Genomic DNA, 26,766 nt, shown 5'->3' with positions numbered 1-26,766 from the left:
AAATAAACAAAAATAATAAAATGAAAAGGATAGAGATTAATAAACCCCAAGACGGACAAGTGACACACAATAGAGTTGCTTACCACCCCCTGACCAGTCCCCAAGCAGCAGTTGATGCCTTCTGGCCAATCAGGATATAAACTCCCCCCTATTTATATACTGGCCATGATGCTCTGTGAAATATTCCTCTGGGCAGTTTGGGTCAGCTGTCCTGACCATGCTTCCTTCCAGCTTCTTATGTACCTCATCACTGGCAGACTACAGTAAACTGAGAAGCCCTGGATTTAAGGTAAGCACTGCTCAGCAACAACTAAATCATCAGTGTGTTACCACCCTCATTCTCACACTACATCCAAAACACAGCACTGCATCAGTTACAAGGAAGAAAACTAACTCTATCCCATTCAAACCCACTGCATTCATTTAAGCACCTACTTTAAGCCCATTTGTACAGAACTCAACAAGCCATCTAGTTGAATTACAGTGGTCTGGACTCATTGTGGTATTTTTGTCATTTTAAACAGACAACACTATTACCATTCACAGCTTTAATGTTAAGAAGATTTTTAGGGTTACATGGAATTCCAGGGTAATTCAGAACTGTTTCAATTCTATGGTAGAAAATAACTGTCACCAAAATTAGGGGAACTACAACTTCATCTAGCAAAGTTTCAAAAAACTCTACAGTAATACTTCCCTTTTAATCCTATTTCATATCTGCAAATAAGAAAAGAAACCTTGAGGAACAACCAAAGAACTTTTGCAGAAACTTCTTGTTTATGAGGCCCTTACATTCACTGTCATGTACACTAAGCTCTAGTAACAAACCAAAACCACAACTCGTAAAGAAAAAAAACACACAAAATTGTATTACATTATAGTCCATGAGTCCAGTGAATTTTATACATTTAGTTTCTATTACCTGTTCACAGATGCAATATTTTAATTTTCATTCCTCTCCTGTGAATATCTAAAGCAGAATTGCTTTTTAATGAAAACAAATCATCTTCTTTCCAACAGAGCACCTAATGCAAAAGTTAACTAAGGACTGACACCTGTAGATAAGCAACAAGTAGAGAGAATACAGAGGGCAAATGCCAAATAATTCAGACACCAGGTGATTTTAGCTAGAGACGACAGAGAGGGAGCAGGTGACAGAAGTACAGGCTCATATATCCACCAGCCTCACAGAGGACATCTTAAATTTTTGGCACACTGATCTTAACTGTGGAACTTGCTTTTAGTTTTCATCAGAACAGACTAAATGAAAGCACAGAGGAATACAGTAGCCAAGTTGTGCCAAAACAGAAATATAAATCCACGTATTTGCACATATATCCTTTCCATGCATACAATACCCAACACAAAATGTTTTATTTAAAAAACAGACTTGAATTGATGATTTAAAAAAAACCATAGAAACTACATTTCACCGTTCTGTCAAATCAAAAGTATATCCTTAGTCTGCAAACTGTTAATTTTACTGGAGAGCCCTTAAAAGGATCAACATACTCGATCTGAAAAGTGCTGCAGAAGCAAGGCACTGATATAGAATCAGGTAGTACATGTACATTGGCTTGGGACATTTTCCTTGGTTTTTTTAACAACAAACCTGTAGGGCCACATACATGAGAGAGAACTGAAGGCAATTGCAGCAGAAACATGCAAGAACAGGCTATGTAAGATGTCTTATATTGGTACACACAACACACTCTTTCCTGTTGAACCCATCAGATGCTTCAACTGCTAGTAAACCTAAAACCTGACCTCTATTAAAAATCACCTGAGAATTCAATACAACTCTTTGGTGCCTCTGACATGCCCACTATGGAGTTTTCTTGGGAACATTAAAATGGCACCAGCATTTTAAAACAGCATGCCTCATGGCAAACATACACCAAAATAAAGCAATTTCAGTTCCCAAGATTCTGGCACAAAATGGAGAGAAGGACATCTTGTTTCTTTTCTACATGAATAGGAATATTGCAGTGATCTTCAAATCAGTAAATTCATGTCAATGTTTAATTTATCACTGTCTGAAAAGCGCAAAGGTTTGTAACCAAAGTCTTGCTTCATTTTGGCTGAATCTTCAGTTTCATTCTACACCATGAGATCTCAGTGTCTTCTTTCAGAGATCTGTTTTGCCCTCGTAATGACACATACAAGCAGCTCTCTGGCTATCCAGGTATGGTTTGCATCCTAAATGTATAACTGCATCAAACAGCAGCTGAACAGTTGATTCACAAGCTGCAAGCAAAGAAGAGTTCAGTTAAAAGTATTCTTTGAGTGGAATATGAAACTAACAACAGAAAACTCTGGCAAACTGGGAATGATTCTAAGAAAGAAGCAATCTTCTCCGAGCATAGCAAATACATTGTCAAATGAAAGACTGAACCAACACAAAGTCATTAAAGTTTTGAGTAAAGATTTCTTTATATGCCAAACAAAATGAAAATTCATTGCATATGGAATGTTATCTGTGTTGGAAACACACTGAGTCTTGGAAGATGAAAGAGCTGGTTTACCTCCTCGCTCTTTGCTCCCAGTTTATGCATCAGCTCAATAGAATTGAAAAAATATTCACCAGTTCTGATGTTAAAGACTAATATTACGATTTACTTACAGTTAAGTATATTTGAGAAGTTCAAACACAAGGTTGTTCTAAAATCTTACTGCTCTCAGTGGGAGTACTTATTGTGAAAGTGACATTATCCAAGTTAAAAAATGGTTATGTCATGTATCCATCAGATGCAGGCCAATGACCAGAAGAAATATTACATGGCCTGTTACTAAGAAACCTAACATTTATTTACTAGGGGACAGCATTAACTACTTCCACTGTGACAGTATCTTATTTTAATACCTTATTTCATAACAGGAAAAGATTCTGTATTTTCCTACAGTTTACTATCAATTACACGTAGAAGTTTAGAAATCACACAGAAGTACAGTCATGTTACAGCTATGTTATAGGAAATGCAAGAATTATAAATGCATTTTGATCAAGTCGTATTCCCATTTCATAGTCCCAAAAGGGCAGCATTATTTTTTTCCCCTAAAGTTAAAACTAACCTTAACTCACAGTTAGGTTTTACCCTGATCATTCTCCTATGCTGTGTCACTGCTCTGCTGTACAAGCACCTGGGCTGCACAGCAGAGGGACAGAACAAAGCATCTTTTGTCAGCTTATGAAAATATGGCCCTGCTGCACTGCACAAAATTCTTTGCCAAGTCAAGCTTGGGTTAAACTTGAAAAAAATAAAAGATTTTTCACACTTACCCTGGATATTCTCTGAGATTCCAAGTGTTTTCTGCACATCCCGGCAAATTTTTGAAAGGCAGGTCTGGAACTGCTCATCACAATCATTTTTTTTATTGCCACAAGTATCATAGCATTTGTCGTGGTGATTGCAGCACCTTGTCATTGAAGGGATACCAATGTCAAACTGTGAAGACACACACACACACACCTTCATTGGTACTCCAGTATAAGAAAAATATACTCTGTGAACAGACTGTAACATTTAAAAAAACTAATGTGATGGGTTGAGATACAGACAATTTAATAGGTGAATAAAAGAAGACAAAAATGTCCCAAAATGAGCAGTGCAAAAACCACTACCACATGTCAAAGCAGAAAGGATATCAAAGCAGTCACTGAGGAACAGCTACCTGGAATTCACACAGCTTTACCATGACCCCCCTCCCCACCTTCTCCCACTGCACCAGCTTTTACTGCTGAGCACCACTATATAGTATGGAATATTCCTCTGTTCAGTGTAGGTCTGCTACCCCAGCTGTATCCCCATCCAACCTCTTGCCCAGTCCCAGCCTACACTCTGGGGTGGTGGATGGACAGAGTGGGGGAAAAAAGAGGAAGTCCCAAAGCTGGGGGACAACAAACTAACTTCTATTTTCTTTCTAGCATTAAGAGAAAAGGGTTAGTGTCAGTAAGGACAGCAAGAGTCATAGCCAAACCCTCCACTCTCACAGGGCTACAGCTGCAGTTACTCAGTGCCTTCAAGACTGTGCAAACAAAATACTAAACCAAACACTCAAAACCCAAGAAATTTATCATCATTACAATTTATGCTTGTAATCTTTGAAAATGTTTATGCTGCGTTCATTTACAATACTAACACTTCCCATATGTTGTTACCAGAGCATGTGTTAGGATCTGGTAACAACAGGGACCTTATATAGGGATGCTGCCTCAGGAGGGGGGATGAAAAAAAATCATCTACATTACACTGAGGAAAGCTGATGTATCAAAGATACACAAAGAAACCCCAAAATGGAAATATTTACCTGAACTCCAAATAGAGGGGATCCACAGCCATTTGGTGGTGATGGCTTATATCCAAAGCGAGGAACGGGCCTTGATCCTGAAAAAGGTAATTTCACAAATACTTTTTATTGCATGGGATTTTAGTAGTTTTAAAACTCACCACAGACATTTGTTTGGCTCAAGACAGTATCAGTTATATTTTTAACTTAAAAACATATATTCAGGCACTGCACATCAACAATTATTTCCAAATTACTACTTATGGGTATGAAGTAAATTTTTTAGAAAGGGGACAAGGCACCTGAGCAAGTGTTAATGTTTCCTTCCCAACTTTAAAAACAAACAAACAAACAAACAAACAAACACCTAAAATCGATGTGTTGGTTAAGTATGCAATATACAGGAGTATATTAACAGAGTACTTTAGTGTAAGTTCATTAATACTTCTATGCTTTACATGCAATCAATAGTAGTTCTCTGATTTTTCTTGATCTCTTAACTGGGGTGAAACATAGTTTTTATTTCTACAGCTGTAACATTAATAGAATTTAAACTGGTAGAGACTGCTAAAGTCACATCTCCCTGAACACTCACTAATGCAGCAAACCAAGGAATTCTGCATCCCAAGTTGTGCCTTCCTTAAAAAGTTGATTTGAAAAATTACCCTCCAGTTCATTTCAGTATTGGAAGCAATCGGAGACCACAATTAAAACTAATAGAGAGGTGTAACAGTGGAAAGTGGCACAGAAACCTCAAAACTCCAGAGAGGAAAAAAAACACATTTGAAAAATGCATATTTTACTACAGAGTGTTAAGTGTCAGAGTGTCCTGGCCACTCTTGTGGAGCCAGCAAGAATGTCACCACCAGACTAATTTCCCGATTTAACAAATAATCCAGCACAGTAAACTGGGGTGATGCAATTCCACCATGACAGGCTATGTGAGCCTCCCATTTTGGGGTGCTCTTGAAGCGCCAGTGAAAAGTCTGGAAAGAAATACCCTTTCTGGAACATTGCCTGCCGGGCACCCGGGATGGGCATGGCAGGGGAGGTGATCACCGAATGGGTCAGGCTGGAAAGCACCACAGTGAATCATCTGGTCCAAATGCCCTGCTCAAGCAGGGTCATCCTAAAAATAATAGTCTAAAAAAATAAATAATTATTGTTATGATGATAATAATAGCCATCATCATCTATCAGGTCATGTCCACTTGAGCTGTCTCAATTATTGTTCAGGTAAACCTAGCAGCTGAAACGCGGGGAAGAAAGAAGCACGGATGTCCTCTGCTGGCAGCAGGAGGATTTACGAATAGCAGGATGCGTTCCTTCCCCTGGCAAACACGGCTGCCATTTAAAACCTGTTATTCAAGTGCGACTTCGAAACAACATATTCCATAGCTCAGATTTAAGCTTTTCTGTCCCAAACCGAAATTCTCAGCAGTGCTCATAAATAACCAGCCGGGAGGCAACAATTCTTCCCGCTCCAGGGTTTTTCCCTGTACACATCAGCTACACGTCCCACAGCAGTGAGCCCTCTCCAAGGCAAACGTCGTGGAGACGTTCAAAAGGAGCCACGTAAAAAGTCGCGTTAATAAGAGAACGGCTTACGCGTACACACGCTTCGTGCACGCTACACACGTATTTAAACGCGCACACACACTCGCAAGAGCTTGCTTGCCGAAGTTCGTACACGTATTTACAGGTGTGTACTCCGGAAAGAACCGTCCGAGAGGTTCGCCCCCGGAGCGGCGCCGGGCCCCGGCCGCCCTGCCCGGGACAAGGGTCGCGCCGCCAGCCCCGCTCACCGTCGCTGCACTTGTACTGGCAGAGCCCGTCCTCGCCGCCCAGCAGGTCGAGGGCCGCGTTCAGGTACATGTCGATCTTGTGCACGCCATTGCGGATCGTCTTCAGCGTCATCCGCCAGTCCGGGGTCTGCGGCGCCTCCTGGCCCCGCGCCGGCCGCCAGGAGCAGACTGCGACCACCAGCAGCAGCAGCAGCAGCGGCGGCGGGGGCAGCGGCGACAGCCGGGCCGGGGCCATGCCGAGCCCGCTAAGCCGCCGCCTTCTCCTCTGCCGCCCGGCCGCCCCTGCCCGTTACCATCACCGCCGCCATGATCCCCGCGGCCCCGCCCGTGCGCCCGACCGCGGGGAGGGGCGGCCCCGGCCGCCCGCCCGCCCATGGCAGCGCCGCGGAGCGCTCCGGGTCCCTGTGCCCTCCGCCGGGTCCCCTGTGCCCTCAGCCGGGTCCCTGTGCCCTCTGCCGGGTCCCTGTACCCTCAGCCGGGTCCCCTGTGCCCTCAGCCGGGTCCCCTGTGCCCTCTGCCGGGTCCCTGTGCCCTCTGCCGGGTCCCCTGTGCCCTCCGCCGGGTCCCTGTGCCCTCCGCCGGGTCCCTGTGCCCTCCGCCGGGTCCCTGTTCCCTCAGCCGGGTCCCCTGTGCCCTCTGCCGGGTCCCCTGTGCCCTCTGCCGGGTCCCTGTACCCTCTGCCGGGTCCCCTGTGCCCTCAGCCGGGTCCCTGTGCCCTCTGCCGGGTCCCCTGTGCCCTCTGCCGGGTCCCTGTGCCCTCTGCCGGGTCCCCTGTGCCCTCAGCCGGGTCCTTGTGCCCTCTGCCGGGTCCCTGTACCCTCAGCCGGGTCCCTGTGCCCTCCGCCGGGTCCCTGTGCCCTCAGCCGGGTCCCTGTGCCCTCTGCCGGGTCCCCTGTGCCCTCAGCCGGGTCCCCTGTGCCCTCTGCCGGGTCCCTGTACCCTCTGCCGGGTCCCCTGTGCCCTCCGCCGGGTCCCTGTGCCCTCTGCCGGGTCCCCTGTGCCCTCAGCCGGGTCCTTGTGCCCTCTGCCGGGTCCCTGTACCCTCAGCCGGGTCCCCTGTGCCCTCAGCCGGGTCCCTGTACCCTCAGCCGGGTCCCCTGTGCCCTCAGCCGGGTCCCTGTGCCCTCCGCCGGGTCCCTGTTCCCTCAGCCGGGTCCCTGTGCCCTCAGCCGGGTCCCTGTTCCCTCCGCCGGGTCCCCTGTGCCCTCTGCCGGGTCCCTGTTCCCTCAGCCGGGTCCCTGTGCCCTCAGCCGGGTCCCCTGTTCCCTCAGCCGGGTCCCTGTGCCCTCCGCCGGGTCCCTGTGCCCTCAGCCGGGTCCCAGTGCCCTCTGCCGGGTCCCCTGTGCCCTCAGCCGGGTCCCTGTGCCCTCTGCCGGGTCCCTGTACCCTCAGCCGGGTCCCCTGTGCCCTCCGCCGGGTCCCCTGTGCCCTCAGCCGGGTCCCCTGTGCCCTCCGCCGGGTCCCCTGTGCCCTCTGCCGGGTCCCCTGTGCCCTCAGCCGGGTCCCCTGTGCCCTCTGCCGGGTCCCTGTACCCTCAGCCGGGTCCCCTGTGCCCTCAGCCGGGTCCCCTGTGCCCTCTGCCGGGTCCCCTGTTCCCTCAGCCGGGTCCCCTGTGCCCTCTGCCGGGTCCCCTGTGCCCTCTGCCGGGTCCCTGTACCCTCTGCCGGGTCCCCTGTGCCCTCTGCCGGGTCCCTGTGCCCTCAGCCGGGTCCCCTGTGCCCTCCGCCGGGTCCCTGTGCCCTCCGCCGGGTCCCTGTTCCCTCAGCCGGGTCCCTGTGCCCTCAGCCGGGTCCCTGTTCCCTCCGCCGGGTCCCCTGTGCCCTCTGCCGGGTCCCTGTTCCCTCAGCCGGGTCCCTGTGCCCTCAGCCGGGTCCCTGTTCCCTCAGCCGGGTCCCTGTGCCCTCAGCCGGGTCCCCTGTTCCCTCAGCCGGGTCCCTGTGCCCTCAGCCGGGTCCCTGTGCCCTCAGCCGGGTCCCTGTTCCCTCAGCCGGGTCCCCTGTTCCCTCAGCCGGGTCCCCTGTTCCCTCAGCCGGGTCCCTGTACCCTCAGCCGGGTCCCTGTGCCCTCCGCCGGGTCCCCTGTTCCCTCAGCCGGGTCCCCTGTTCCCTCAGCCGGGTCCCTGTGCCCTCAGCCGGGTCCCTGTTCCCTCCGCCGGGTCCCCTGTGCCCTCAGCCGGGTCCCTGTTCCCTCAGCCGGGTCCCCTGTTCCCTCAGCCGGGTCCCCTGTTCCCTCAGCCGGGTCCCTGTACCCTCAGCCGGGTCCCTGTGCCCTCCGCCGGGTCCCCTGTGCCCTCAGCCGGGTCCCTGTGCCCTCAGCCGGGTCCCTGTGCCCTCTGCCGGGTCCCTGTTCCCTCAGCCGGGTCCCTGTGCCCTCAGCCGGGTCCCTGTGCCCTCAGCCGGGTCCCAGTGCCCTCTGCCGGGTCCCCTGTACCCTCAGCCGGGTCCCTGTGCCCTCAGCCGGGTCCCTGTGCCCTCAGCCGGGTCCCCTGTTCCCTCAGCCGGGTCCCCTGTTCCCTCAGCCGGGTCCCTGTGCCCTCAGCCGGGTCCCTGTTCCCTCAGCCGGGTCCCCTGTGCCGTGCGCGGCTTTCCAAACCGGGGCAGCGACGAGCGGGGCTGCCCTGGCACGTCAGCAGCTCGGCGCTGGCTGAGCAGGGCCCCCGCAGGCACCGGATTTTGTGGTGATGTTGGGTGGGAAGAGAAGCGACCCGGTCATGTTTGCACGTGTGAGGTTCTCTTGGCATCGTCAAAAGTGCAAGGCGAGGTTGTAAAGCGGAGCAAAATGAAAGTGTATCTGTTAAACGGCGAAAGTCCAGCCTTGATTTGTTCAAAAGAAAAATCAGACCAAAATGTGCTTGCTTACTAAGCACCGTGTTTGGTTTTCATAATTTAAAAAATTAAAAAAAAACCCAAAAAAACAGTCTAAATGCTAGATGCTTCACAGATGAACTGAATTGGAACCACGTGAAAATTGTTTTAATTTTTGTAATGAATACTCTGATGTTTTGTGGAATCCCTCAGAAAACAGTAATATTTGGCTTCAGGGCAAAAGTTAAATGTAAAGAAGAACAGGAAATGGAAAGAAAACCGACTTTCAGAATAGAGCATAAAGACACATTCTACTGTTTTATCGTTTGGTTTGTTGTTTGTTTTTTAAATTTCCAGCCTCAGCATTTAATATTATGTGTACTTAACTAACGAAATTGGTGGGAAAATTTCTTCACAGAAAAATTAAGTCAAACAAAAGATGGAGCTCTTTGTCCACCTGTCCAGCTTTTTCCTATTTAGCATTTCTTTACCAAGACCCTGACTCAGCAAAATAATTTCTGCGTAGGAACATACTTAAATGTTCTCCTAAACAGCAAACCTCGTTGAGGGTCTGTGTGTGTGTGTTTGTAGGAGAAGGAATTCGTACCCTTTCTTTAATTATCTTGGTGATTGATGGTATCTTTACATGACAAAGTCATGGTGATGTGGAGTTTTTACAAGTCTGGAAGATGAAGAAAAGTCAATGAAAATGTAAAAATTGTTCTTTTCTGACTGGGGTAAATTGTAGAAGAAATAGCACAACAACTCTGTTGTGTCAACATATAACATTTATTCAGCAGGATAATTAATTTAGAGGAATAAAATAGATATTAAAAGTGTTTGCCATTAGAATACAGTGAAAATGTTCTAAAGCTATTGATCATTTTCATACAGCTGGCTGGAGCTAAGTGAGTTTTGTGCTGAGGGTATCAATGCACAAATCAAATTCTACTGCTTCAAAAAGAATTTGTGTACACTTTTTGTGAACAGCTCTTGCTGAATGTGAAGGTATTATATATAGACTGATGTTTTCTTTATGACAGCAAGAAATCTAACTTTGTATCTGCTACTTGGTTTTGTTGGATTAAATCTATATGTATAAGGTATTTGTTTTAATATATTTCTATAGCTATATAAAATGTATGTGTATAAGAATACATATGCACATACAGTGTGTGATAGTGTGTAAAGTAAAACTCAGCTTGGTGTTGAATTTGTTGGATACCTGAAACTTATATCCATACACAGAGATCCTAAGATGTAAAGATGCTTTTTATTTAAGTTAAAGATTTAATTTTTAAAATTCCTTCGTTGTTTGTGACCAGCTGATGTTGAATTAATAAAACTGAAGAGCTACAAAAACTGCCCCAGGCTAGATGATCAGATGATGTATATTAATTAGGTACGAATTGTCTGAGTTTGTAGCCTCAAAAACTACCAAACAGATTTATTATTTGAGTAATTGTTGCATTACAACAAATCTCATGGTCATAGCCAATCTGTTGATTAATAGATGGTCTGAAGTCTACTTCTGCAATAGGCCAAAGGAATCAAGTGCCAAGCCAGGCAGCCTGCTGAGGGTTTCTGGTGACTTAGACCTTCGAGATTATTTAAGTTCTTTAAAGCAGGCTGGCTGCTGCCCATTCTGTAAAGTTCACATGTTGCCAGTGCAGTAATTTTCCAACCACTGCTTCCAGTATCATTATTATCCCTTTTAGCTAAATAAACAATAGTAACTGAAATGCAATGTGAAAAGTAGAAAAAAACCCCAAGATTACAAGAAAAAAAATATTTTAATATCTGCTTTTATTAGAGACCTTTGCAGTGGACTTGTGCCTGTAAAATTCTCTTCCCACAGGCTCTGCATAAATGTGATATTCATAGAGAGTTAAGAGTTTTTAAAATACATTCCTTGAAGATTTGTACCGATTGTTGTTAAGTCACATGACAGCTGATTGTAAAAAAGGACTCTTTTTGCATAGGTGATATGAAGGAAGCATTTAATTTTTCGAGCTTCAGATATTGTACCGTGAAATGAGACCCCTTGTCACATGGTGGCTAATCCAGTCATAATAGCTGGCAACTTGTGTGTACACGCCAGGGTGACCAGCCTCCCCACAGTTCTCACCCCAGCTCACAATACCCCAGACATAGGCCACGTTTTCTGCATCAAAACAGACCAGGGGGCCTCCTGAATCACCTTTACAACTGTCTGTGGAGCCATCGTAAGTGCCTGAAGAGGAAATAAAAAAGCAAAAGTAAGTTAAGGTACAAGCTGGCACATGAGGCAGAGCTCAGGAAGTTTTTCAATTCTCTGTCACCTCCTCATAGGTATTTGCCTAATGGTCACCAGTAAAGAAGATTCTGAACCTCTTCAAGTCTGTTACTTCTCATTTCAAGTGCAGGGCTTCTCTTTATACTTGTGGCTGGCCGAAATGAAAATTTGCTTTTTCATCAGTCTTGTTTTACACAGTGCAATAGAGAAGAATTCAGCCACATTCCCTACTATAAAAAGTAGCCCATAAAAATGGAACAAGGTATAAAGATCTGTAGACAGATTCCGTTGAAAGTCAAGATACCATAATGTGTGTACACCTCCATGTCTGCCTTTGGTGTCCTCTCTACCCAGTAATCCATCGTCCAGTTTCATCTGTACAATTATTTTCTCTACCAGCTTTATGAAAACAAGTGGGCAGTTACAAGGGGAGCACATGAATCCTGGGATGGGAGGGAGAGCAACTGTCTCTAAGTGCCCCCAGCGCACGGTTTCAAGTGAGGACCTTTAGCAACACCAGGTAGCAGCCCTGAGGCACAGGTGTGCACGATCCAGTGCCCTTTATGCTTCAGTGTTCACAAACCTACTCATCTGCAGGTCAGCAAATACAGTGTTTGTGAAAAAAAATAATCAAGATGCATGTGATATAAATAGAAATGCTGCTACAGAGATAGAATTTATGTTTTTTTCCTATATACTCAGTAAAAATTTATTAATTTCTAACACCCTTACTACACTTTTCTGTTTGGCTGACTGTCCTAGTATGAAGGAGCCCATACAAAGCACAAGTCCCCAAGCTTTTAAAACGTAACCTCTTTCTTGAATCTGTACATTACTGCTAAAGAGATATGTGAAGTTTTCAGAGTTAGGATTACTAATCCTATGAAATGAGATTTTATTGCCTTTAATTAGTTTTATTAATACTTGCATGTATTAGTAACTCCTGTGAATATCTGCCCTTAATTTTAAAGTTTTTATTTGCATCCAGGAGGGGATGTTAACCACAGATATCCCCTTTCTGAATGTGTCTCATGTGGTACTGTCACTGTCCCCTCATGGTAAAGGATGATCACTTGAAATATATTGAAGAAAAGGGACATATGTTGCAGAGCCGGTGCACTAAATAAACCCAGTATCTTACAAACGACATCCTGAATTTATCACAAATTATTTCACTTTTATTTCTGGTTTTAATTTTCTTGCTGAGCAGTTTGTTTGAAGATTGCCTTTACTTTTTGATTTAACAAACAGTTGAAAACATCCACCTTGTAAGTTCAATACTCACTGCTCTTTTAGTCATATTTGACAACACTTTTTGTCACTTGAGAAGCAGAAAATGTGTATTCAAAATCCTCATTTTAATACTCGGAGTGACAACCAGTTTCCTGGATAGACTAATCTAAGTTTGAAAAGTTAATTGTATTTTCCTGGCATCCAGTTTGGTAGAGGCAAATGTCTAAGCAGATGAACTGTTATACCCTAGTCAACAGGGCTGTGTGTTCTAGGACAGGCATTTGCAATTTAAGCAAATGTTGCTGAATCAGAATCAAATACAGTAAAGGTAGGAGGTTGAGTAGGTTGTAACGTGCTTGTGTTGTTTGAAAACATAACTCAAAATACATGCAAAAATTTACCCAAATAATCATAGAAACTCGTCATGCTGTCATCTGAACTCTGTTTACAAATAGGTATATAGTAATGGGTACCACAGGCTCCACTGGCTGGCACAAGATTCTCAGCCAGTATGTCTGGCCTAAACTGAGAGCTTGATGGTAGAGAAATTACAGTAAGAAAATTGATGCTTACCTGCACATGCCATTTTTTTAAAAAATCGTCCTGGATACAATTCAGAACAATTGTGAAATAAATTAACATTTCCCCACTTGAGGATAAATTGTTTTGTGTAACCTGGAAAAATCAAATTCACAATTCAAATTGTTAAGTACACATTAGACACATTTAATATAATAATTTCAAAGCTAGTTATTTACTTATTTACAGAATATTATCTTCAGTATTATAAACCAGAAACCTTAAACTGCTGCTAATATTTACCCCATATGAATTACAGTGCATTGGCCATATGTTTCAAAATAAAAGCAAAGTGGTTTAATTGCAGTGTATACTACAGTACTTCCATTTTGTGACATTTTCACCCTTCCAATTTCCTTGTATTCCTCAGGGCTTTTTTCCTGTATGTTCCATATAAAGGTTTCCAGGCACTTGGAAATGGGTACGTTGTTTTTTGTGAACTGGAGATGTGGCTGTGATTCATCCTTATTACCTTTTTTCCAACTCTGCTTCATCTTTATGGAGCAGTTACTGAAGATACGTGTGAGCTATGTATTCACAAGCCTAAACAGATGCTCTGTTTTGTTCTCTGTTTGCTAGCAAATCCCAGCTTTGCATTTGCTGGATGGATGCTACTGAGTATGGAGAGGAGAAACCTCACAACCAGTATAATGGTAGCTCCAATGCCAGGCTGTAACAAGGTGACACAAAAAAATGCTTCCCAAATATTTGAAAGCATGATTATATTTGGCTGATCTGTCTCTGTGCAAGCTTCTCTGGACTGAACCCAAACATGGCAGAGACAGGATGTGCTGAGTTTCATGACTGCTGGCTGCATCTCAGATCCAGTTAGGTAGGAGACAGAGGACAGGGGGTGACTATGGGCCCCTGTGAGCTACCAAACAACACCTGTTATGTGTTGTTAACAGGTCTCCACAGCTGATAGAATTATTAGGTGGACAAAAGGAACATTTCTTACTTTCAGGGTAGTTTTCATTCAGGTGTAACCTCCACATCAATCTACAAAGTGGCTGAAACAGCAAAGGAAGCAGTACAGAAAAGAGAACATAACAGCGATACCCGAGTGCCAAACCACAGTCTACATTTTCTGTACTCAGCCTCCTCTGAGTGCTTTGTGCACAACTATTCTTCAGCCTTTCAAAATGAAAGCTCACCACAATTAGAAAATGAGTTACACAAATAATGCATTCCTGAAGTAAGCACTAAAGCAAATACCTTTCTCTAGTCCCCATCCAGAAACTTTGCATCTGTCACCAGTCTTAAACATATACTCTGACCAGGGTACACAGGCAGGTATGCTGTTGTCTTCCAGGGAGCATTCTCCATGTCCAGAACCTTTCAGCTCCAGCAGAGCAATGTCATTTTCATAAGTTGATGCATTGTAATTTTCATGAATTATCACTCGGTTTACTTTGAAAGTATTTGTCTCTTTGTCGTACACTATTGTGTTTAACATTCCTACCCAGACAAGGTAGAGATGGACACGATTTGTCCTGGAAAAAAAAAACCAGTGAAATAAACACAAGCCTTACATTTCAACTGATTTCAAGCTGTAAACTGTTACATTTTATCAAATTTTCTCTGGAATAAAAATCCACATTAGATACACATATCTTCTTTATAGGCTTAATGCCCAGTTTTTTCTGAAGTGTAGCAAATTAAAGGCAGATGACATGCTGGGTACTACAACTAATACAAAAAATGATGTCAAGGCAAGGTTCTGTTTAATGTTGTGACAAAAAGAAAACAGGTGTTTATGCTGCTCTGATAAAAAAGTGAGCAGATATGGATGGGACTGGCAAATCTTACGTGTCTGCTATTGGCTTGTTCTGGGGAATATATACTACCCCAGGGACATTCTCTGGGAACATATCCTGGACTTCCACAAGGTAGAGAAGAGATCCTTGTATCTAACTTCAAGCACAGTGGCTACAATGAACCTTTCCTGCCTGCCGCTCTCTGACTGAAGTACGCCATGTCTCTTCAAGTTCATTGCTACTTTTTATCTTTCTATTCACTGCCAAAACACTCTATTTTCTCTGAATCTTCCTCATCATTAATGTGGGTGAGTCAGTGTTCTGAACAGTTCTACTAAACAGACAAATAGAAACTAACAGTCAGGTAGTTGACAAGGGCAGTAATATCCAAATCAATCATTTTGCCTTGCAATAAGAAAATAATTTCAGAATTGTTTTTACCTGACACAGTGAGCAGCAGTCAGAACCCAACAGCCACCAATATAAACCCCTCCACAGTACACTGTTGAACCTTCTTTGCTGGTGTCTTTAATTGCCACTTGCCAAGGAAATTCACCCTATTCAATCAACAGTCACAAATAATGAGAAATCATTAAAATTGTACAACTTTAGTGCACAAAGGGAAAAACATCTCTTGGCATCACCTAACCTCCTTGACTATGTCTGACTTTAATAAAAGATCTGCTATCCAGAAGTTGTAAATTGGGCTCCATCACATATAAAGTATACATACATATATATATATATATATATATATATATATATATATATATATGAAAATTCAGTAATTTTATTCAGTCTTCTTTGTGCAATGCGTCCTTCCCTCCAGCTTTCAGTCATGAAACCCCTTGTAGTCAGAAAATACAGATGGAAGATCTGACCTGGTTTGAATACATTTTTGCTGTATTATATTTCAGAGATGCAAATTTCAATTCCATTTTGCCAGAATTGTTATTTTTGGCTGTAGTGTTAATGGTTTTTCTGAGTAATTTTCAGGGTCTACTTGTACTTCAATGCTTAATTTTGTAATTCCATATTTTACTTAATAAACTGTGTTTCTCTTTACTTTCATTCAGTGCAATGTCATTACTGCTGCAAAACATGACATAAGCATTCTAGTTGATTTTATTATTTACATAACTTTAACAGAAGGCAAATAATGTCCATTTAAATCAATGCTGAATGAACTCATATCTGGTAAGGTTATTTTTTTACCTTTCCTGCGATCTCTCCACCTATGATTCTTTTCCGTCGAGTTAGTGTGTGATTCCTAACACCGCAGTGAACTTGGGGAAGAAGTGTCTTTATCATTTTTCTTTCTTTAACAAAAAGGAGAAATGTATTTCAGAATTCAGGTATACATTCTCAGTAAAATTTGAGTGCCGTGAATATGGCAGTAGCTTAAATAGCAGGAAAACAAAGACCAAAAATTTTGGCATCTGTTTTTGCTTTGAAAATTTCTTGAGTCTTAGCATCACATTACTTCTTTCCATTTTCCAATGCTGCTTGCATTCAGGCAAGTAATTTTAAAGATGTTCCCCTAGATTTGCTGAGGGTTTACCTCAGATGAGAGTTTACCAATTCCCAAAACATGAAGTTGCAGGTCCTCAGCTAGGATGAATTATTAAGGCATTCTTGAAATCAGTAAAAGGTGATACAAACAGTAAGAACATATATTAGTAAATCACAAAGTCATAATATCTGAGTGTTCTAGATCTGAACAGCTGGCTGGTAGCTTGGAAGTCACTAATAAGAGGGTATGCTGTTTATTCTGGAGGTCTAATTACACTTACCTTCATCCATATTGTCCTTATCAGCACCTTCTTCTTTGCCTGTAGTAGAATAACAAAATATTTAAATTACTGGCAAACATTCACTTGAATATATGTTTGTGTGCCAAGATCACGAAACACATTTCAAATGCATAACGGCACAGTGTTCATATGGAGAGCAATATTCTCCAGCCTGATGCCTGCTGTTTCCTTTCCTGCTAGGCACTGTTTGACTGCCTCAGCCTACAAATGACCAACAGCCAGCAGATACTCATTCATAACTGCACAACATCTCCTAGGCTCTCCAAGCCTAGGGAGCCGTTCTGCCAGGAAACCCTGAGAAACTGCCCTTTGTTCCCTTGTGATCTCTGGGGAGATGTCCCATTCTCCTCCACCAGAAACAACCAAATTTCTCCTCCTGCCCATCAACCTTTTGAGGCTTTCTAAAACCCAGATGAGCATTAAGTAACAGGTTTTTATTTGTTTTTTTCCCCTGATTTAGATTATGCTGTTGAAGGTACTGTGTGCCTTCTTTAAGGCACACAGTAAGGTAAGGGAGGATATTCAACATGAGAGGTAAATTAAATGCTTGCTGAATCTGGTTTGTCAGCTTTTATTCAAACAAAGTGCCCGTTGAATTCAGTCCCTAAACAGGGGCTGAGCATTGTGTCTGTTCTCATGTCACTGACAGTAATGTTTACATTTAGAGTTCACTTTACCTGTACTAATTTCCATTTATCAATAGTTTTTACTTTTTTGGCCTTAGACTTTGTCTCTTTTGAGAGAAAGGAAAACATTCTAATTTTCAAACAAAACATAATCTTTTCAACAGAGAGGGGAACAGCACAGAAGAATTATTCTAGTGACAAACTAGTTGAATTCCTCATTTGTGAGGAAAGTGCTCCTTCTCACCCTCTCTATACTTTCTTAGGGGATACCAGTTTGATAGCTGGCCATGTAAACAAAAAACATAATCTGCCTAAAGCTTCCCAAAACATCATCTGTTTCTTCCTTCCTTTAGTTTTCTTGTCATGCCTTTCCAGAAAGAAAGAAAATTCTATGACCTTTTCTTCCTGCTATGTATAACATAACATTGGGAAGACTGATTCTTCCACAATAAATAAAATAGCAATATGCATTGTGTAGCTTCTAGTTAAAATTGAGCTGAATGAAAGAAACAAAAACATCTTTCAGAAGAAAACCTGCACAGAGATCTCCAGCTTCATCCTCTCCTGTGAGGCAGTCAATTTCTTTGTTGCAGACATTCTTATTTGGAATACAGATATTTGACCGACAGTGGAAACTGCTGTCTCTGCACTCTGTAACACAGGAGAATTACAATGTAAATCACAGGATAATTTGGTTCGGCAACCTCACACTGCCAAAGAGCTTTTTAAAATGTAAACCAAATGTATATCCATATTATAGGGGATCTGACTGTTCATAAAGAGATTACAAAAGCAGGCTCTGTGCATGTAAACAAAATGAATACTTGGCTTTTCCTCACTTCAAAATCTTGAAGTTATTTATAAGTTTTTAAGAATGTGGATCTCTGTTACCACTGCAGTACTGTACTGCTAGACTTGGTGTCACTCTATACCAGTTTCATCCATAATACGTCCATACTCAACCTCAGCCAAAAGATCTCCAATTTTGCCAGCATTACTGATCATCTCAAATGAGGAACTGATGACGCTTGTGCCAAATCCCACTCCCCTCCCAAATCAAAGACCAATCTGATTTTTGGTTGAATGAGCTAAATGCCTAAATGCAGAGTTAGGATTCAAGAGTCCTGATAGGAAAACACTGGATGTCATAACTTACATCTTGTATAAACTTCTTGGTTAAATGAAAAGGTATTATGAACTTGAGAACTCCCTTCCTTTTAAATTTTGTGATCCCTTTGAATGTTATGAAAAGCAAAGCAGTGCTTGAATCTGTGGCAGGGTCTTTTGAGCTAATTTAAAATCTTATGTCAATCTACTATTTAAGGTATTTGTCTTTAATAGAAAATAAGGTAGTTCTCTAAAAATATCCAGATATCCCAAGATGATCCAAAGACCACAGAAATCAGTTGAAATACTTATTTTGATTTCAGGAAGCATTGTTTTCAGCCCATTCAGCTGAAACAGCACTACTTTTGTCATGTGGAATCCAAATACATGTCCACTATGAAATCACAGGGTGTTGTTGTTTTTTGGTTTTTTTTTTTGGTTTTATTTTGTTTTTTCTCCCTAAAATTACTGTGTCCATGTTTCCACAATTATTTGATTAAACCGACTTACAATTGTAACACTACAAAATTAAGGTTATGGAGGGATTATGATGGGATTTGTAACCCACATTAGCATTTGGCACCTGAAAACCAAATTTTGAAAGTATTCTCCTGCGTTCTCCTAGGTCATGCTATATCCAGTCCTCATTTCTAATCAGAATTTTTAGAGCTGGAATTGCAGATGCTAAAAGAATGACTGTTCATGAATAAGCAGTGTGCCAGGAACTCTTCACAGCTCTTCATCATTGATGATCTTGCATTAGTAATAAATTTAAGAGAGATCTTACTTTGGTTTAAAGATAGTTCATTGGAAAATCAGTGACTTTGTTTAATTGCTATTGATTTTTTCCAAGTAAAAGTACATTTTCATTCTATCAGGGTAATTTTTTGTATCAATCTTTAACAGCCTTCTAGATGATCTCATTTTATTTTCTCATTCTTAATTTCATAAAGAAACACGGATTCTCAAGAGATCACTTGTCTGCTTCAAAATGGTATTTCATGCCTGCTCTTTTGCACTTGCCTATGTATAAATTATGGTCTGATTTGCTTAATGTAGTTACTTAACAGGAAAGAGAATTTAGCTGTTATATCACTGTAAAAATTCTTTGTGGGTGGATTTCTGCTGAAATTATTTTGAAACACCTGAAAAAGGAAATTATTACCTCTACAGCACAGTTCATCACTCAGGTCTCCACAGTCATTGATCCCATCACAGGTTTTATTCAGAGAAATGCACTTCTTGTTGACACAGTGAAACTCCCCATTTGAACAAACTGTGCAGCAAGATGAAAATTAAGTTAGTGTGGAATTGACTGTAGGTACTTAATTGCCCAGGGAAATACTCTGCCTGCATATTTGATTCTGTCAGCAGTTTGGCCTATCAGCAGTAGATATGCTGGGACCCAGTCAGCTAAATAGGAATCTTTTTTTATTGGTTTGGTTGCTTTTTCATCAGGGTTTCAGGGTGACCACTCATTTTCTTCCTCCAAATTCCAGCAGCCTTGCAAAAGGGAATTTAATTTCTTCTAATTGAAGGACTGGTGAGAACTAAACCAGAAATGATCAGTTCAAACCCACTGTAAATGATTCAAGGGATTATGGATCACTGTAAGGGATCACGATCAAGGGATCACTGTAAATGATTCAAGGGATCATGGACATTCTCCCTCTAGAAAGAACTCATCAAGAGTCTGTGAATAACTACTTTTTAAGAAAAAGCTGAGATTATTCATAGCACTTCTAGTCAGCAGCATATGAGGCTGATGCTCACCAGTGCCAAAGAAAGCTCCCTATAGAGAGGGAAAAGTTGTTAGAATTCTAAACATGGCTTTGAGTCCCCTTTTACAGTGAGAGACTTAGAAATCCTGAAACCTGCAGGAGACACAGCAGTTCCACACGGTAGTCATGCTTGTCTGTCTGCGGTGCTAATGATGTGCTAATTGATGTACCTCGAACAGTGAGCACCACACTGTCACCTGTCTCCTTATCAGTTAAACCAGAAGAGGTAAGATTCGTGGGATACAATGTACCTTGGTCCCTTGGAAGGAATGGTGGAACAAACAGAACCATGAGTGAAATGAGTTTCCTTTGGGGAATTATCTGTAAAATACCTCAGGAGCAACAGTGTTTTTTCATACTTGAAAACTCAAGACTATCTTGACTCCAGATTGCCTCAATTGTCTTAAAGTCTGCAAAATGATGATTTAAAATAATCAAAAGGTTTCAGTGCAGGTTTTCTGTTGCTCAGAGTTCAGCAAACTGGGTCCTCATTATTTAAAATAAACTTAAAATGTAAAAACACCAAATAGATATTAAACTAAAAAGAATTACTAACCTCTGAGATTTTCATAGCACTGCAGGCTAACCAGTCCCTCATTACTATCTCTTGATTTCATCTCTATGTGGCATTCAGCAAGACTTGTCTCTAGGCCCCTGCAACTTATTTGCAGACAGTTTAATGAATTTAAGGCAGATTCTATGACGTTGGAAGTGTCTTGGTAATATTCAGCACCTCTGTGAAGATAATAATAATAATAACAACAACAAATTATGTAATTTCACTACGGGCTGTCTACTGCTTCTATTGTTTAGAATTCATACAATTTCTCTCAGTGTCAAAGAATACTGGACATGCCTAAGAAAAAGAGCAGACTCCCCATGAAGTTGTCTAGGGGTAAACAGGAGATGTTTACTTTGGCAGAAAAAATAAAGTGCTAATTTTTGTAGGTTGCTACATAGAACTGTCCCCAAATCTGTATGTAGGTCTATGAAAGTCACTGTGTATCACGATGGATAGAAAAATCTCCTTATGTAGCAAAACTTGTAAGCCAGACTTCTACCTCTGTGTGGACATGGGTGAGCCGTAAGTTGGGAACCATCCTGCATGGAGTCAGTTGTCCTTGGTGCCATCAAAACCAGTAAATAATGAAGCTCAGGCCACTGCAAGGCTGGGATTGATTAATTTTATTTTTCTTGGTTTTACCTGAGCAGTATTCTCCTTACACTGTGTATCTCCTACCTTAAAGAAATATGCATCGAGTAAATAAGTAACTAGAGAGGCATTCAATGAGACTCTAGGGATGAATGCTCTGTCTCAGGGCAAACCCTTCTCTGCTATCTGAAGATATACTAATCAGGAAATGCTTGCTTCTCACCTAGAGATGCACTGAAATAGCAGTTTTAGTTTTTTGGGGACTTTTTAAAGTTGTTTTCTTTTTTTTCTGTAAGGTTGGGGAGGCAATGTTACCTAAGTTAAATTAGTTGTACAGGAGTAAAATTATGTACAGGATACAGAGGTAACTTCATGAGGAGCTGAATATGCAACTTGGGTCATCAGTGTGGTCACAGGAAAAAGAACAAGCTCTGTGTGGCTTCAGCCATCCCTGGAGACAGAGTGGCAGCAGGGGCAAAGGGTAGAGATAAAAAACACCATGTTCTATTCCCTGTCTGGCTAATTAATATAAGTGGCAAAACAGCTGTACCCTGTTGTCAGCTGTCCTGAGAAACCTTTCTCTGTGCACAAATCATTGCTCAGAGCTACCTGGGGATGGTCCATCCATGCACTTTCCCTAACACAGGCCTGGGACAACACCTCCACATTGGTCTTCATCTTTATTTTAAAGTAAAACAGTTATACAGGTTTGTATAGTTGTAGCCTGTAACAGAACAGAGAAATCTGTGTTTTGTCTTTCACTCTCTCAGGTGTTGGCTCAGGAAGTTTTATCAGAATATTGCAGCCAATATATTGTTCATGAGTTGTCTGTCTTAACTCTTGGCTGTGACTGACACTTCTGTAAGCATCATTACTTTCTCAGATCCCCTACAGTTAACCAGAGAAAAATTCCCCCAACTTACAATTCAAAGCCAAGATGCCTGCAAGCCACATTTGCTTCATTCATAGTCCACTCACTAGCGCATACAAAACTGTTGTCCTTAAGATACACAGATTTTACTTGCAGCAAACTCGGATCTTCATGTCCCAGAGAGACTGAAAATGTTTCTTAAAAAATAAAAAAGAGAGAAATTTTAAAAATCCCCACACAAATCATATTATATAGATGTATCTAGTGGAAAGACAGAACAAAACCAAATCAGGACTGATTTTGTATTTACAGCCAAAGTTGATATGGACAGAACAGAAGATTGGGAATTAGAAGCTTCAGGTATTATTCCTGAATTTTATGAGGATTGACTTAGTGTCTTTGAGCCTGCTAATTTCTCAGAATATGCCAGTTTAAGGACAAATGAGGGTAATGGGTACATAAGAGTACTTGAAGATCTACCAAGAACAGATTACATTTTAGTATAATGACCTTCTTTAGGGGATTTTTGATCACCAACCAGTAACACTTGAAGTGAGAGGGCCAGATCCTACTTCTACTACCTGTGTCACAAAATGCCTGCAGCAGTCTGTGTAGCAAAATCAGCAGCAGGGTGACCTGGGCGTGTCAATCACTTTATTTTTTATGAAAATCAACAGATACTGCCCATTTTCAGTGACTTTTAATTTTCTGTTCTGTGTTGTTACTAGTGCAAGAAAATGGACTTTCTGAGACTTTCTGACCTGTAAATAGTGTAAGCATCTCCTCAAATGGATAAATGGATTTACCCTGATATATAAATTTCAGAAAATGAGGTGTTAATACCTTTAGGCATGCATGGTCCCTTGCGCAGAAATTTTGCTTTGGGTTGTTGACACTCGTAGCTCTTAAGCTGACAGTAAGTACGGAAGTTCTTTCCACTAGTAGAACAAACTGCAGAGCCATTCTTTGGGCACTGGTAGGGAAGCTTGCAAAGGCATTTTCCCTCCACACATCTTTCCCATGGTTGACAAAAAACTTTTTTACAAGACTTGTGGGTGTATTGGTTGCCTAAGCATTCTTCTATGAGGTAGCTGTCTTGCTCAGCTGGCTGGGCAAGCTTAACCTGTTGAAAGTGGTTTTCTTCAGCATTAGAGGCTGCATTCTGCAAAATACAGAAAAAATAATTAAAATAAAAGCAAGATTACAGACTGCACCAAGAGTTTTGCCCATCCCTTCACTGACCTCAGCAAAGTGTCAATTTATAAGTCTTTTCCTATCTAATAAAAAATTCCTAAATACCATTTACAGTGTTTATCCCCCTATCTTTGGCCACCTCGTCTTTCTGTTTTTCTGAACTCTTTCTTTTCTTTTTGGATTATTAACGTGGTGTGATCTTCACTCTTACTGATCTCCCACTGATGCCTTAGGAAATTTATACTTTATACTCTTTACATTTCAAACATCAGCTGGAGTGTACAGCAGATTATAAATATTTTTAAAGGTATTGGTTTATAACACATTCCAGCAATGGGGCTGTAAGCAGACTAAAACATAAAGCAATTTAAGCACTGGAAAAAGAAAAAAAATAGCAATTTGGGATTTTTTCCCCAAGATTTGTTTTATTGGCCTTTTATTGACTTTGGCTTTAAATATCACCTGTAAATATTTATGAACTACTTACCAGCAAATGTATCTATAATTAATGATTTGTTTTGCATGATTGCTCAAGTAATGAGTACCTCAACTGTCTTAACAAGTATCTGAAAGCAATTTGAGAATTAAATGCTCATCCTTATCAGCTTTTTTCCTGTATCTTGTGCAGCAGTGGATTTGCAGTGTGGTTGCTGGCCATCACTGGACTGCAGATACAGATTCTGACCCTCCCTCTGATGGCCTGTGGGTGAGTGGCTCTGCACTTGCGTTTGTGTAGCTCTCTGGTGACTTCAGTGCTGGCTGAGTGCTTTTGCTTACTAAGATCTGCGGGTAGGATGAATCTTGGAACATGAAAAATATATATGGATGGACTCAGTGTAAAAATAGGAGAAAAACATTAGTCCTCAAATGTGATTGATCAGCTTTGACTGTATCAACTAGAGCAGTAGAACTGAAGTTTAAAGTTCTCATGAAGAAATCCTGCCCACAGCAAAGTCACTGAGGATGTAGCTGGGGCAGAATTTAATCCAATACCTCTCCTTTTCATGGTTATAATCTTATTAAATTCTTCCTGCTGTTCTTGGGTCTGTACAATCCAAACTGTGAGCCAGATCCAGCTTGGCACAGCTCCCATACTGTGCTAGGTGTTCCTCCTCAACGGGAACAACAGCTGCTGATTTTTATCTCAGAATTTCTCTGAAAGACTTGGGTTGTGCTGAATGCCCAGCCCAGGCTGGCTTTCCTGGACACTTCTGCCAAGAGACAATCTGCAGGAAACCTTCTGGCAGTGGGATAATACCATGTTGCCATATTGCAAGACTGCAATCCCGTTTCTCAAAAAAGGGAGGTGGGGAAAACTGCAGCACCTTTCTGTACTCAGCCATGCTTGTAAATTTGGTTTAGGACAGGATCATGATTAAAATCTTTTCCAGAAAGCTGTTAGCATAAGCCCCAGGTAGAATCAAAACATGAGAGAGAAATAGCAAACTTCAAACAATCAGGCTGGGCTAAAACAAATGTATGAAGCACAAATACTATGAAAGGAAACTTTAAAAAAATAAGTAGGTTTTGCTTTTATAACGATTAACTATTTATTAAACGTTGTAAAAAAAATACTGCTAACACAATAAAAAATATCTTACCTCTGATCCACAGAGACAAAAGAGACACAAGAAAACCAAGCAAATTGGGAGCATTCGCATGATGAAGTTTTATCTCCCTTCCTAAACAAATTCGTCTGACTGGGATTCTTTTCAATGTCAGCTGTTAGATTTGTGTTTAATTTTTAACCATTAGAAAAATATTTTAAAGTGTGTTTAGAAATAAAGTACAGGAGCCTCAACTATTAACTGACAAACCTGTTATAAATGAGAAACAAAGTCTCGATATTTAGCAAAATTTAGATTGCTTTATTTGATATAGACGGAGCAAGCAGTGCTGGGGAATGTGAGGAGTCACTGCCCAGTCCACGCTCTGTCGAACCTTGGTCTGCAGCTCCTTTTTATAGGATGGATTGCCTTGTAGTCTCCGGACAGTTTGTCATCTGGTCTTGGTAGATAAGGAACAGTAGACCTGGGGGGTCTGGTCTTAACAGATACGTTGTGATTGATTACACCAAGGCAGGAAATCTGGTATTGCAAAATCTTTCAGGTTGAAATTGATTATACAAAGGCAGGAAATCTGATTTTGCAATATCTTTCAGGCCGTGGGAAACCCTCGTTTTACAAACTGGTATCAAATAGAATTTATTAAAAACCACAATATTCATAACAGGGGATTTAAAGAGAATGATTTAATCATATATATTTTTCTTTATTTAAGGCCCATGGTTCATTTCATACCTAAGTATTCTGGTTTGTACAAACCCCAATGCTTTTATGATTAACATGAATCTTTTATCAGTTATCACAATTTTCCCACTTCTTTTTTTTTTATTCCATTGCTTTGTGTTTGAGCCTTAAATGTTGTCAGTACATCTTGTACTAGATTTAATTCATTTACTGCCATTAATTTTGTTGCCATCTCAGGGTCTATTGGCATTGTAGCAACTTGTATTCCTTTAACCACCGATTGGATTAGTCGAATGAAGCATGGAACAAGTCAAGGGATGAACAGTAGTCCTAATAATGCACATGTTAATATAAAACATAAGTTTCCTCTAACAGGTTATTTTACTAATTATTATTAACTATATAGTTTCAGGTTTGTACAGGTACATGAGCTATTTGTTTTATTTCTTCTGCAATTTTAGTAATTACTTTATTATTATCAATTTTTAAGCAGTATTTAGAATTATTAAACTTCTTACACTCTTTTACTTCTTCAGCTAATAGATAGTTCAGGGCTAGTTGATTTTGACATACTGCTACTTTAGTTTAAGTAAGTTGTTTAGCTATTACTTTCATTGTTTGGGCTTAATCCTTCCCTCCGCTATGGCCACTGTTTAGTTATTTGCATTTTTCCACAGATTCAACAGTGAGTTCAGTTCATTTCAGCAGTAATTTCTTTTATTAATTTTACAAATAAATTCTTTTCTGAGGTGGGTAAGTCCTGTTCGCTGAGTTATTTCAATTTTTCGTACAAGTTAAAACTTTTCTTATGGTTTGTTTTTGTTCCCTTGAACGTTTAGTTATATTCTTTATTAATTTTTCCTTGTAGTGATTTTGCACTCTTTCCTGATCTGAATATTCTCACATACCTTTTTTTTTTTGTGAAGCAGAGGTACGCTTTTTTTACTAGGCAACTTTGGTATGCCCATGGAGCCCACCTTTTTTTTTTCAAATTGGTGGCTACTTAGTAACTTTTCCTATAATAGTGCAAATTTCTAAGTTGTGCTTATAGCAGGCCGAATAGATATGCCTGTGGAAGGCAAGGGTGGATACCGTGTGTCCACTGTACCTGATTGTCTGGTAACACTTGGAACAAGCATTAGCACTATTTCCTTTTATCATAATGAGCAATAGGATGACTCCCATGACTATTTTCATCCTTTTGCTTTCTTTAAGGCCTACTACGGGGTTG

The 26,766-nt window shown here is 41.5% G+C and overlaps 2 protein-coding genes across 3 annotated transcripts; both read right to left on the bottom strand.

Moving 5' to 3' along the window:
* Positions 1-647: 647 nt before the first annotated feature.
* On the bottom strand, positions 648-6,391 carry PLA2G12A (phospholipase A2 group XIIA). The gene is made up of 4 exons (XM_062493768.1): positions 6,093-6,391; positions 4,309-4,385; positions 3,281-3,446; positions 648-2,247 (listed from the first exon to the last, which is right to left on the bottom strand). The coding sequence occupies exons 1-4, from the start codon at positions 6,325-6,327 to the stop codon at positions 2,129-2,131; spliced, it is 597 nt and encodes a 198-aa protein (XP_062349752.1). The 5' UTR covers positions 6,328-6,391; the 3' UTR covers positions 648-2,128.
* A 4,520-nt stretch (positions 6,392-10,911) lies between these two features.
* On the bottom strand, positions 10,912-24,947 carry CFI (complement factor I). 2 transcript variants are annotated; one of them, XM_062493766.1, is made up of 12 exons: positions 24,888-24,947; positions 22,936-23,254; positions 22,145-22,289; positions 20,625-20,803; positions 19,453-19,563; positions 17,715-17,831; positions 16,534-16,572; positions 15,956-16,059; positions 15,182-15,297; positions 14,199-14,476; positions 12,978-13,079; positions 10,912-11,129 (listed from the first exon to the last, which is right to left on the bottom strand). In XM_062493766.1, the coding sequence occupies exons 1-12, from the start codon at positions 24,945-24,947 to the stop codon at positions 10,912-10,914; spliced, it is 1,788 nt and encodes a 595-aa protein (XP_062349750.1). The 2 variants fall into 2 exon arrangements, with proteins under 2 accessions (XP_062349750.1, XP_062349751.1); XM_062493767.1 differs by having other exon boundaries at positions 22,936-23,215.
* Positions 24,948-26,766: the final 1,819 nt, after the last annotated feature.

The sequence above is a fragment of the Cinclus cinclus genome, chromosome 5 (genome assembly GCF_963662255.1).
Source record: "Cinclus cinclus chromosome 5, bCinCin1.1, whole genome shotgun sequence".
In the NCBI taxonomy this organism is placed as follows: Eukaryota; Metazoa; Chordata; class Aves; order Passeriformes; family Cinclidae; genus Cinclus; species Cinclus cinclus.
This window is presented reverse-complemented; position numbering and strand designations above follow the sequence as displayed.